This window comes from Pinus tabuliformis, chromosome 2_2, assembly GCF_031772625.1.
Source record: "Pinus tabuliformis cultivar Carrire ecotype Pingquan chromosome 2_2, CPIR1, whole genome shotgun sequence".
Lineage (NCBI taxonomy): Eukaryota > Viridiplantae > Streptophyta > Pinopsida > Pinales > Pinaceae > Pinus > Pinus tabuliformis.
This window is the reverse complement of record NC_142300.1, coordinates 1,073,029,289-1,073,042,296: the sequence shown is the minus strand read 5'-3', so window position 1 is coordinate 1,073,042,296 and position 13,008 is coordinate 1,073,029,289. Positions and strand designations below refer to the sequence as shown.

Genomic DNA, 13,008 nt, shown 5'->3' with positions numbered 1-13,008 from the left:
GTGACTGAAAAATCTTAGTATACACCACGATTTTTATGCATATCACTATTTCCAGCATCTGACAAACGCTCCATACATCAAAACACGAAGGAAATTTTTTCATGCATATCACTATTTCCAGCATCTAACAAAAACACCATACATCAAAACACGAAGGAAAAAATCATGTCTTGAACATATATTAAAAATAAAAAATAAAAAAATTGACTATCCAGTCACAGCTTCAGCTAAGGCATGGGTATACTATATTATCCAAAATTTTAATGTTTGGCAGGATAAATAATCTCACTTCTTCCTCAGTGAAACACAAACTTCACAAACGTAGTTAAGGAGCTTCCTCAAACTCATTTACTTGGTTTATTTGTGCGCCCTCCAGTACTCGCTTTAATCATTGATTCGACCCCATCTTCGACCACAACCTCGTAAATCTGCAACATTGCTTGAATCAATAGCGTAGAACAAACGTCTTGGCACTATCTTGAATTTCCGAGATGGCTGCTCAACCTGCTTAGCAATTAGATTTACACAGCAGCTCAACAAATTTATGGAATTTCGTCTCAACTGACTACGATCTCCACAACAGCAGCTCAACAAATTTATTGAATTTCCTCTCAACTCACTACGACCTTCATCCACGCTGCTCATGAAGCGTCTCATAAAATGAAGCGTCTCATAAGATGAAGTGTTATCGAATTTAAATGCACAGCGGTCTTCCAATTCAAACGCACGTGTTGCGCATCTTAACACACGGTGGCTCTTCCACTTCAATTTCCGACAGGCTTATAAATTAAAAAATATTTATTAAAAAGTCGCAGCAAATTAAATCCTCACCATTGATTTAAAAAGTCGCAGCAAATTAAATCCTCGCCATTGATTTAAAAAGTCAACGATGGCTCATCCTCCCTGAAGTTGATATATAGATGTCTAACCTCACATTCAAACATCTCAGATTACAATAATACAAAACAAGTATAAAAACATTTCAGATTACAATAATATAAAAACATTTTAGATTACAATAATAAAAAACAAGTATAGGATAATATCTTCATCACAAAGCTCATCATCCCAATATTTATAGAAATTTTTTTTTATCTCCGACACAAAATTCCCCTTACACCACTTAAACTAACTAGAACTGTGACACATCATCATCCAAAGTTCAATCCTACCTATCACAACCGAGTACACATCATTTACACTTTATTATTTATTTCGAAGGTAAAAAAGGACTGGAGCGACTACTTATTATAGGTCGATATAATTGTGAAGATCGTTTGCACCACGGTGAGGACCACTATGAGAATTGCGGCCGTCAATGCTAAAGCTGTCCATGGCGATGAAAAATGATCCTGCACGAGCTTTCCAATCTGGACCTTCATTTCATTATTGTAGTGCGCATGCACCTTTTCTGCCAGTTTGTCGAAGACGTCTTCGCTTACGGGCACGGTGACTTCCTTACCTAGACCGTTGAAAAGGTCGGCAATCTCCTTGTCACTCCCGAGCCAGTTTGACATGACGCCCATTCTTCTCATCAATGCCACGTCTTGTTCCGTGTCGTTCAAGTCGTTCATGAGAGCCACGTACGAAGTCACCCAATTGATTTCAACTGGATTGCACATCTCATAAGCAATCAAGTTACGGAATACTCTCTCTGTCCGATCGGTGATAGAGATAGGAGGAAGGAAAATCGTGGCGCTGTTCTTGTCAAAGTTAATCTGCTTGATGCAGCTTCCCTGAAGTGGTGAAAATTTGATCCCAGCATTTCTTAATTCTATTGCGTGAGGGATTCTTTCGGCGTCATACGGTGCTTTTTTTTTGGCAGTGGAGCATGCTAATGCACTGGCTACTGCAACAACAGCCAATGGAGATGATACACTCACCTTGATCTACACGCTCACCCTGAGTGGAACTTGGGCGAGATGTAATGATGGTGTGCAATAAACCCAAAAGATGATGATGACGACGACAGGACCATTGCTCTCTATCAAAATATTCATTGTCATTGTCGAAAAGGATGAGCAAACCCGATATACCTTCCACCAGCAGATCCAAAAGCTTCTCCTCGACATTAACGGCCGAGTTGACCTCCAATTCTAATAGCTTTAGGAGAACGATGAAAGGAATTTGATTTTCTAGCATCAAAATGTCGTGCACTATATCGGATGCAGCATGGTAGAGCTTATCGTTCCCAAAAATAGGGTCATAGCAGTTCTCCGGATTGGCTATCGAGTCTTCCTCCCCACGCAGAGCTCTTAATACTTCTAGAAGGAAGCAACCGTCCAAACATAGCATCCGAGCGAGGGTATCTCCATCGCAATCGATGTTTTCTTCGTAGCTGTCCCTGATTTCATTCTCTAGCTGTAGGATCTCAGCCCTTGCACGATAAGCGAAATCCATATGGTTTAGATCAACGGGGAGGTTCTTATTAGCATTGAACCTCTTCATCATTCTACGGAGAGGTCTTACTTTGTGATGGACCATTGGAGAAAGTTCTCTACTTTCGCGATGATATAGACCCAAGGAAACTCTTTGAGATAGATATAGACCCAAGGAAACTCTTTGAGATACATATGCTTCCTTTTTTGTATGTTACGAAGATGGGGACGAAGGGGATCCTCTTGAAAATAATCATTCCATTCCCTTTCACTGACCATCTTCTCAATTCTGTACAGTAAAGAAATTGTATCAATTGGAATCAGTTTCGGCATCTGGCTCGGCATAGTAGTGCGCTGCAGATCTAAAATATATTAGTGAATAAAATTCACTATATAAATAAAATAAAATAAAATAAAACAAAAACATTATTTTTTTTAAATATCGCTTCTGAGACCAATCCAACTTCCGCAACTCAACAAATTATATGATAATTTCAATTTGATAATATGTAATTTATTATTATATTGATATTGCAATTTGTTGGTACGTAATTTATTATTTTTATAATAAAATATGCTTACGAGGAGGTTCACTGATTTTTGTTTTTGGGAAAAAAAAATCTCTTTCTTGCATAGCAGTTTATTTGATTTTTTAACAAACATATCCAAAATAAGTTTAGTTATAGATCACGGAAAAATAATAACTTGTTACTAGAAAAGAAAGATTAAATAGATCAAAGGAAAAGGTTGCTGATAAAGCACTATTAAAAAATTTTAAGCTTCTTTTGAGAGTAGATTTGCTAGAACATTATGCTTCATGTAACATTGAAGGGTTCAAAAATCATCAAATTGTTGTTTTAATTGTAGGATCTTCCTTTTCCACGATCCCAATTGAAGGATTCTAAGTTCCACATTTCCATTAAACCAATCCATTATTATTTTGGAATCACCAATCAATTTAAAAACCTAAGTTCCACATTTCCATTAAACTAGTGCACTATTATTTTGGAATCGCCAATCAATTTAAAAACCTTCACTTGCTTCCATAAAGTTAATGTTAAAGCACAACACAGAGCAATAACCTCAGCAACAAAGTTGGTACCATTTCCAATGCTCAACTTACATTTTAGAACCACATCATGAGGGAATAGAATGACAACACCAGCCCCACAATTCCCCCTTTGACAAACATCATCAAAGAAACCACATACATTTCCTTTAGATAGCACCAACTCCCTTATAATTCTTGTCTTCTTCAATTTCAAGGGCTTAACCTATTCCAGAAAAGCAACTATGGCATTATGTGCAATTACAATTGAGCATACAACATCATTTTGAAAAAGAACTTTATTTCTCTCTAATCAAATGCCCCACATCACAAACCCTAGGAAAAATTTAAAAGAGGACAAACTAAATCTCTAAAACCAAAGCCAAAGACTTTCTTCAATAGAGTTGCCAAACCACCAACTTCTGATTTTTAGGACTGGCAAAACCTCTTTCAAAGAGTCTTCACAAAAAGGAAAGAAACAAATAAAGGATCACAAAAAGGAAAGAAACAAATAAATGGTCAATAGATTCTTTGTTCAACAACACAGAATCTAAGATCTTCCTATCTTTTTTTGCTAAAACATCCCAAGTGAGAATTTTCCTTTCAATGAGAAGTCATAACAAAAACAACATTTCAGGTGTCCTTGACCCTTCCAAACTAAATTAAACCATTATTTTGATTCACAGCTTCTATTTTGCTAGATCAAAGCTTTGTATCCCTAGTGTGGTGAAGTAACTTCACATTGCTTATATTTAGACCAAGAAAGGTTATCCTCTTCATCCCTACTTAAAAAGAAAAGCCTCCTTTTCCCAAACTCACAAAAAAAAAGAGTCCATTCACCTATAAAAGTTGGCAAGATTTGTAAATATTGAGCAGAAATCCAACGCTTTCTACCCATATTTGGAATATAATAAACACTATGAGAATTTAGAAATTCAACCAAATATGCAGAAAACTTGTGCCTACTATCACACTCAATCCACCAATCTCATCCAATTAATACATTCTTACCATTACTAATTTTCTATGTGATCCATTTTTCCATAACCTATATCCCTCACATCACATTTCTTCTCCATATCATTAATCGGCCCCTAGTCTTAACCATACCTCAACAACTTATCCTTTAAGTATTTTAACATTATGATTGAGCTCCATAGTTTTTTTTTCAAAAACATCCACAATCCACATTGGAATAGCCAATCTTTCCCATTTCACAAAGAGACCTCTATTGAAGTATTTTTGGGAATTTTCACTATAGTTAGCTAAAAAAACTAGAATGTTTGGCTTAATTAAATATATATCGTTTGAAATATTTTTGGGAATTTTCACTATACTTAGCTAAAAAAAACTAGAATGCTTGGCTTAATTAAATATATATCGTTTATTTTTATAAAAAATTGATTTATTATTTTTACAAATAAAATTACCAATTTAATAAAATCTAAATATATAATTTACTATCAAATTATACTATTAAATATTTGAATTATCAAATTATATAATTATTTATTTTTATAATAAAATAATTCAAAAAATAAAAAAAATGATTAAGAGGCTTTTCTAAATGCATTATATTAGATATCATTTTTTTTTTTGTGTAAATCATTCATCTATAACTATTTAACCATTATTAAATGTATAAACATCATATTAGGTTATAAATTTAACCTTTTATTATACATGATTTATTATTTTTGTAATATTTAATAAATTGATAAAAATATGATTTTATATTTATCATATTAACTTTATTAATTCATCCGGTGATAATAGATGATAAAATTATGTGATTCATTTGAAATTTGACTATATATAATTTATTACTTTTATAATCTATTTATTAATCATTATTATTATTAATTAAAGATTAAAAATAATTTTTTAATATTTAAATTTTATAAATTTATATTAGTATATAATTTTTAATAAATATAATTTATTAGTGATTTCGGATTTTTGGGTTTTATATTGTTAATGTAAATATTTTTTTTGGATAAACCATAATAAACCAAAAAAAAAAAAAAAAAAAAACTTAACAAGAAGATGGTTAGAAATTAAATAAGAGTTAGATTCCAGCATTATCATATCATATTGACATTCTATCTTTTTTTTTTATATATAATAACATATAATAATAAATATTATATAATGATATGATTATCAATTTCCTTTTCTTTCATGGTTTAGTTTTTAAATATAATTTTTCTTATTTATTTTTATTTTTATTAGTATTTTGATTTTATATTATTTAGTTAGTTATTTATTTGTAATTTTTTATACAATTAAATGTTTTTGATGATGATGATGATGGTTAACCTCCGCTCAGACCAAATAATGGTCTATGGGACCTAAATAAACAAATTATCTATTTTGATTTAAGATTTTATTCCTATACTCAAAAAGCTAGGAGAGAAGCCTCCCGAGCTCACTATAATTTTGACATTGTAAAAGGCTAGGAAGGTCAGTATTGTAACAAAGATTGTGAAACTGAGATCTGATGTGGTTATACACGGGGCACTCTAAGAGGAAGTGGTTTTCATCCTCGATGTTCCTATTCTCACATATATGGCAGATCCTTTCCGTCCATGGCATTTTAGGAACTGCCCAACGACCTGTTTCACTATGGAGCTCATGAGAATTCGTTCTAATCTTTGCTATATTAATTTTCTTCTTTGAGCTAGTTAAAATAGAGAGATACTTTTGATCTTCTAGGGTGGGGTTGATGACCTTCTTATAATAACTTAATTTTCTTTTAGCCGCTAAGTCTTTCTCACACCACATTTTTTCTTTGAACTTAGAAGTAACAATATCTTTAATGTTATTTATGTTTTGCAATGCATCATTTTCGTTGATCTCCCAATAGTTTAACCAGGCCCTTGTGTCTTTATGCCACCCTCGATTGAGCCTTAGGTGGTTTTGGCTAGAATTTAAAGCTAGCTTAGGAAGTCTATGATCGTCTATGTTACTGATTTTGTGCTTGTACAACAGAAACCTAAGCATAGCTAGGCTCTCAATAGGGGAAAGACCTGCTTCTATAAGGAGAATAGGATAGGGTGTATTACTTTTAATTTTCAGGTTATAAGTTATAAAACGCTTCTGGATTTGCTCAATCTTTCTCCATGATTCTCTAGAGATGCTGCAACCCCAAACCTCATAGCCATATAAGATAACAGGAGTGACTAAAGTTTCAAAGAGGAACTTCTTTTTATCCCACATTACAAGGTTTGTTATTTTACAATTATTTTCAAGACCAAAGTAAGCTTTCCACCCCCATTAATCCTTTTCTCAATGCTATGGTTTTAGTTGAGCTTGTGATGAATATCAATTCCTAGGTACTTGTAAGAATACACTTCCTCCAAGTTATTATTGTCATACATAAAATTAGCATAAGTGTCATTCTTGGATTTGATAATCATAACTTTTGTTTTGTCAGTGTTAACAGTCATACCCATGGTAGAGCAGAAATCCTTAAGAAGCCTGAGTTGCTTATTAAGATCAGATGGGTACCTTGCCAAAAGAACAATATCATCAACATAAAGAAGAAGGATGACGACTATCCCAGCTAAGATCGTGCCATCACATCCTGCTTCCTCTAAATAGCCTTCGAGCTTATCGATGTAAATGCCAAATAGGGTAGGGGAGAGGGGGCAACCTTGTTTAACTCCGATGTTACACTTAATATCTTTCGACCACCCTTCATTGCTCTTTATGTTCATTTTAAATAAATATTCATTCTATTTTTTAACATTTATTTTGGAAACATGATGCATCGTTGCTATTTATATCTAATGATACATCTGTTTTTTCATCTTTATTTTTAGAAAAAACCACATTAAATAGTTCGAATCAACCAAAAAATAATGATGTGGTTTATCCAAAAGATATTTACAATAAAAATATAATTTATATTATGTTAAATATTTCAAAAACTAATTTTTATTTAATTCCTTTTTATACACCATAATTAAATTCAAAATTATAATTATAAAATTTCTGATCTAAAATAATAATAAATATAATTAAATTCAAAATTATAATTATAAAATTTCTCATTTAAAATAATAATAAATGGTTAGGTAAAAGAAATTATTAATTAAATGCAAAATATATATGTATATATACACCATTAAAGTATTTAAAAATAAAATATTATACGACGTTAGCTCTAAATTTCTACCGTGATAAATTATGCCACTATTTATGAAAAAATATAATGGCAATTTAATAATATGATAAGGGGAGACATTTAAGATGTTAACCTACGGAAAAGATGTTATGGGGATGCAAGTTTTTCCTTTCCTTCAATACACGTGTTGCTTCACCAACGGCCTTCCTGTTCATGAAAAGGTAAAAGATCCATATCTTCATAAAAAGATGCAAATATACAACATCCATATATTGAATAATTATTGCCTTACTCCATGGAAAGGTAAACCAACGGCCTTCATTTTTCAATAATTATAAAAAGATTTGTGGATTTTTCAATCGCCGAAAGTACAATGATCGAAGACTGAGTGCCGTACTGTCGAGCAAGGTAAACGTGGAGAGCTTGACCATCAGTGGAAATGGAAAAAATGTGGCATGGCTGGGTTGGAATCTTCACCCTAAATGACTCAGTTTTGCCAATTTTGATAATTATTTTAATCTGAAAAGCTGATAATTTTGGAAAATGTTTAATTATATTTGACTAGAAAAACAACCACCTAAACCTAGGCAACATCAACTAAAAGAATATTCAGAAACCATTATATCTATTTAATCTAATACTTATTCGGCCAATACAGCCAATTCAGATTCTACTATTTCGATATTGATGACATAATTAGCCAGGAATTGCAAGCAACAAGTCCCTGCCTTTGTAGTAGCAAAGCATTTTCTCTTGGTTTAGTAACTGAATAATGAAAAATACACCATAGGAAGTGTACTAAAGATATAACTAATCTAAGTAAACTGACATAAATTAACAGAACCAGTGCATATGAAGTACAAATCTGGATGCTGAACTTGAAATAATTCTTCCCATCTATAATTCATCATGCAAAATAATATAACACCATTCTAATATTCACAGCTGAATAAAGACAATCACGAGGAGTCATCAGGCCAGTCCTTCAAAAAAAAATTCCCCCCATAATTACCAATGTTCCACCAACTTTCTGGTATGGAAGAATGCTGAAATAGAGGGACATGTGCAGGCACCCCCCAATTTTTAAAAACATGATTGGAAATGTTGGGATCCCCGATAGAGTAGAATGTTCAAACTTGAGACCCCTTAATATATGTGAAACATTGACAAATCACAAATATGAACAACAAAAGGCATGGCATAAATATTCACATCTACTTCAAGGTTTTGATTTTATTGTGTGTGAGAAAGTTGACTTTTTCTCAGGCCACTGAGCATAAATCATGGGGAGAACCTGTCCTCCACTAGTTTCACCATCCCAGAAATATCAGAAGCTTGAAAGACACACCCCTCAGCCAAAGTAACACATCCCCATGTAACACTGATAGTTACACCCAAGGCTAATGGTAGCAAAACGGCCAAGGCTGTTTCATGTTGAAGTTTAATACAGGTGCTGCACGGAAAATACGTGCAAATATCCCATTGATTGCCAATTTGGTTTGCAGTACATGAAAGTTGGCTATTATTGGAACTGGAAGCTTACAATAGTTTAAACATTGAATCTTTTCCAGTTTACTTGATGTTTTCTGTTTAATTTGGCAACTAAGAATTTCCAGAGGATAATAAAAGTAAATATATTGGAGCAAGTTAATGAACCGATAAAAAGAGTTCAAGGCACAAAGATTGACATGGAGCTGGGAAGAGAGTTCCAAAGGAACTAAGCAACAACCCAATTTTGTCAAACCCATTTGAGATGAAGACCCCAAGTACACATGTACTTGGCATCCTGATACTGAAAAGCAGTGCTAATTGACTTCCATCAGATGTATGCAGGAGTTGTTATCATTTCAATGCATATTGCTAAGACAACTAAAAACCTGGCGCAACTCATCGAAGCATACAAGGATCAGACTAACATGGGGTTTAAAATTGAGGAGTTTGATGACAGAGGCACAATCATGGCACAGATTAGGCGCAAAATAGAGGCAATGGAAGACCACTCCACAGGCACCATGCCAGACTCAGATCATCCGTCAAAGTAGAAATTTTGTCCTAGTTGTAGAAAGGATCCCCTTTTAGAGAAACCAATCCTTACCTCCTAGCTTGATGCATCACTCTAGCAATTGAGACACGAAGACAAGATCAAACTCAGTCTTAAACTCAGTCTCTCTGTATTTTCCATGGACTCTGAACATGCTTGAAAGACCCATTCTCAGAGAAAAAAACATTGAAGTAAAAAATAAATACCTTTCAGTAACCAAAATCACATATCATCAGACGAAGAACGGGACTTCCATCCAAAAGTGTGTTCTCCAGCTTAAGATCACAGTGACAAACTTGCTGCACAGAACCCAAGTCGAAGTTCCTTACAGTGAGGTTATTTCAAAAGCACCAGAGGATTGACGGTCAAATCTTCCCAAAGCAGCATCCGAAAAGGATTTCACATGCAGCTTATCCACTTACCATAGAATGGCAGGACTTCACCGCTGATATGAGCTGCTGGAAGAAAAAACGAGGCTGCATAATTCTGGAAATCAGCAAGATTAAGATACAGAACGATGGAATTAAAAGAAAACAATTTATGATTTAATGTAATCTCACCTTCTTTAGGAAGTAGAATTTCAAGGATTACAACTTCCAGGGGATTTAGAACCTGAAGAAGCTTCAATACCATTTCAAAGAACCTTTGCATCCCCACTTGAGCCTCAAATAAGCCTTGCAATCTAATAATGCTATTATTGTGGGGGCTCAAGTGAAAGGGGGTAGAGGAAGATGCACAGTGAAGTGGATAAAGACAGTATTCGTAGCTGCTGTGGGTACGGTATAAGAAGAGGACACAGTGGAGAGGGTCAAATTGAAATTGGATAAGAGAGAATGGGTTCCCATTGCGCTTCAAAATGTAATCTCAGGCGGAATCTTTACAGTTTAAAGACGAAAAAAAAAAAAAAAAAACCCAGAAATTCCATGATGACAGCAGTTCCAAGCACGGTTGGAATTTAGAATTTTTTTTATATATCATATTTTTTTGAAGTTCTGGGTTTTTATGTTTCCCATTAATAAACATTATGTTTTCATAATAAATTATTTTTCAATAACAAAATTATGTTAAAAAAAATTGCATATTTATCATAAGTAAAAAAACAAAATGACCATGACACACAAATGACTTATAAAATCTTGAATCTTGGTTTGAAATTTCATGGAACACTAACAATAAAATATTAGGAATCTGAAATCAAATGTCCTTCACGGGGCATGTCATAGCATTTGTGTATATGAGATATGACTAAAAAAATCTTATGGGACATATAAGATGACCAACCCAGTAAAACTATTGAATGTTGTCAATAAAAACTCAAAAAACAAATTCATTAATATGGTTTAAGTTATGATTTACATAATTTGATAAATATTATTGGATTTAAAAATAAAATATATGTTTCACCATGTATATTTTAGCATTGTTTTGGATCATAAGATATATAGTAATATTAACAAGATTTAATGCATAGTATCTGAACCTTTTAAAAATTAAAAAACTAGACTTATAATAAATGGAAATTGTGGATCTCATAACATCATGTTATATGATTATGTTTTGATAACATCACAAAAGTTTCTATTTTTATAAACTTGATAAAAATAGTCTCATAAGACTAACTCACACCAAAAACTTATCAATTCCATCATAGAAACACACTACTCACACAAAAAATTCATCAATTTCAAGCTAGAAACACATTAATCACACCAAATATTTGTCAATTCCAAGATAGACAAAGAGACTTAAACAAATAGACTTAATGCATTGATGATTTTATCTCCCTGAAAGGAATAGGTCCAAAAATAACCATTGTTTTTAACAATTCTAAAACATAATGTCTCTTATATAGAAACAATTGATGAAATATATGAAGTCTACGATGATTCTGCAGAGGAGGAGGATTGGCAAGTTAAATGCAGGCGGGATAAGGAGCGTAGCAGAACGGTAGAAGGATGGGAGAACCAGCAAAACAGCGATGAGCAGCCGGGGCAACGGGGAGGAAGGGTAAGGCAGAGTGGCAGACGAAGGGGAAGTAGACAGGCGGGAGTCGGGACGGAGCCGAGCAGCACGAGAGGCAGAGGAGCGAGCGGATACCGAGGAACAAGGGGTGGCCGTCGTGGGCAGCGGGGGAGACCGAGTAAAGCGACAAGCCGGTCACTAGACAGGAAAATCCAGCAAGCAGAGAGGGCGTATAACCAGAACACGAATCCCAGGATTAGGAAAATTATTCAGAATATGGAGGAGGACGCCATTCAAGCTCAGTCGGATTCTGAGATGGAGGACTGGGAGTTCCTCATCCACGACCCTGGTAACACTAGGGGCAGGATGTCTTTATTTAAACAGTCCCTTCATATATACTGGGTAATGAAAAGATTGCTGGCCAAAGCTCTGGAGCAGGCTGCAACAGAGATGGCTGAGCTTGCGCAGGGGGTTCCCAATCTGAGGAGGGAGCTCCGAATTATCCAGATTTCCTTGGAGATGCAGGAGAAGAAGCTGGACGAGATCCAGCAACTGATAAAGGAAGGAAATCAGAATGCAAACAAGGAGACAACCCAGCGTCCAGAGGCAGAAGCTGAGTAATTTCAGATATGTTTCTTATTTTTGATGAAAATCCATAGTATAGAGAATTATAGTGAGTTCCAAGTTTTAAATGTTGAATTCTGTTATATGCAAGTAATTAGGACTAGAAATCTGAAAGACTGTTTAGTATATTTAGCTTGGACAACCAGACTCTGGATCTTTTATTTTTGGGCGGCTATTAAGAACTTCAGGTGGCTTAAACACTCGGTTTCCCCAAGAAGGGCGAGTGGAAAGCAACCTATTTTGATATGTATTATGATTTGAAGTAATAGAAAAAAGAGAGCAACACCTTAGCCTACAAAAAAAAAAAAAAACATAATGTCTCTTATACATAATTCATACCAAAAACTTGTTAATTCCAAGCTAGAAGAAGAGACTTATCTGTTGATATTTTTTCTCCCGGATGGAACAAGTCCAAAAATAACAATTATTATAAACCATTCTAAAACAAAAATAGTCTCTAACACATTTAACTCAAACCAAAAACTTGTTAATTCCAAGCTAAAAGCACTTTACTCACACCAAAGACTTGTCAACTCCAAGTTAGAAACACATTACACATTACTCACACCAAAAAATTGTTAATTTCAAGCTAGAAGAAGAGACTTATTACATTGATATTTTGTCTCACTAGATGGAATAAGTTCATAAATAACAACTATTCTAAAACATAAAGTCTCTAACACATAACTCACACCACAATCATGTCAATTCCATGTTAGAAACACATTACTCACACCAAAAACATGTCAATTCTAAGCTAGAAGAAGAAATTTATTGCATTGATATTTTACCTATCTCGAACGAATAAGTCCATCCTTTCACTCAA

At 33.9% G+C, this 13,008-nt stretch overlaps 1 protein-coding gene across 1 annotated transcript; it reads right to left on the bottom strand.

Moving 5' to 3' along the window:
• Positions 1 to 1,103: 1,103 nt before the first annotated feature.
• LOC149197107 (putative UPF0481 protein At3g02645) lies at positions 1,104 to 10,409 on the bottom strand. The gene is made up of 4 exons (XM_089408565.1): positions 10,157 to 10,409; positions 9,803 to 10,082; positions 1,884 to 2,732; positions 1,104 to 1,849 (listed from the first exon to the last, which is right to left on the bottom strand). The coding sequence occupies exons 3-4, from the start codon at positions 2,482 to 2,484 to the stop codon at positions 1,242 to 1,244; spliced, it is 1,209 nt and encodes a 402-aa protein (XP_089264691.1). The 5' UTR covers positions 2,485 to 2,732; positions 9,803 to 10,082; positions 10,157 to 10,409; the 3' UTR covers positions 1,104 to 1,241.
• Positions 10,410 to 13,008: the final 2,599 nt, after the last annotated feature.

Coding starts and splice junctions, on each gene's coding strand:
- LOC149197107 (XM_089408565.1), bottom strand. CDS start 2,484: ATGGTCCATCACAAAGTAAGACCTCTCCGTAGAATGATGAAGAGGTTC. Junction 1,850..1,883: donor GGGTGAGCGTGTAGATCAAG/GTGAGTGTATCA, acceptor CTGTTGTTGCAG/TAGCCAGTGCATTAGCATGC.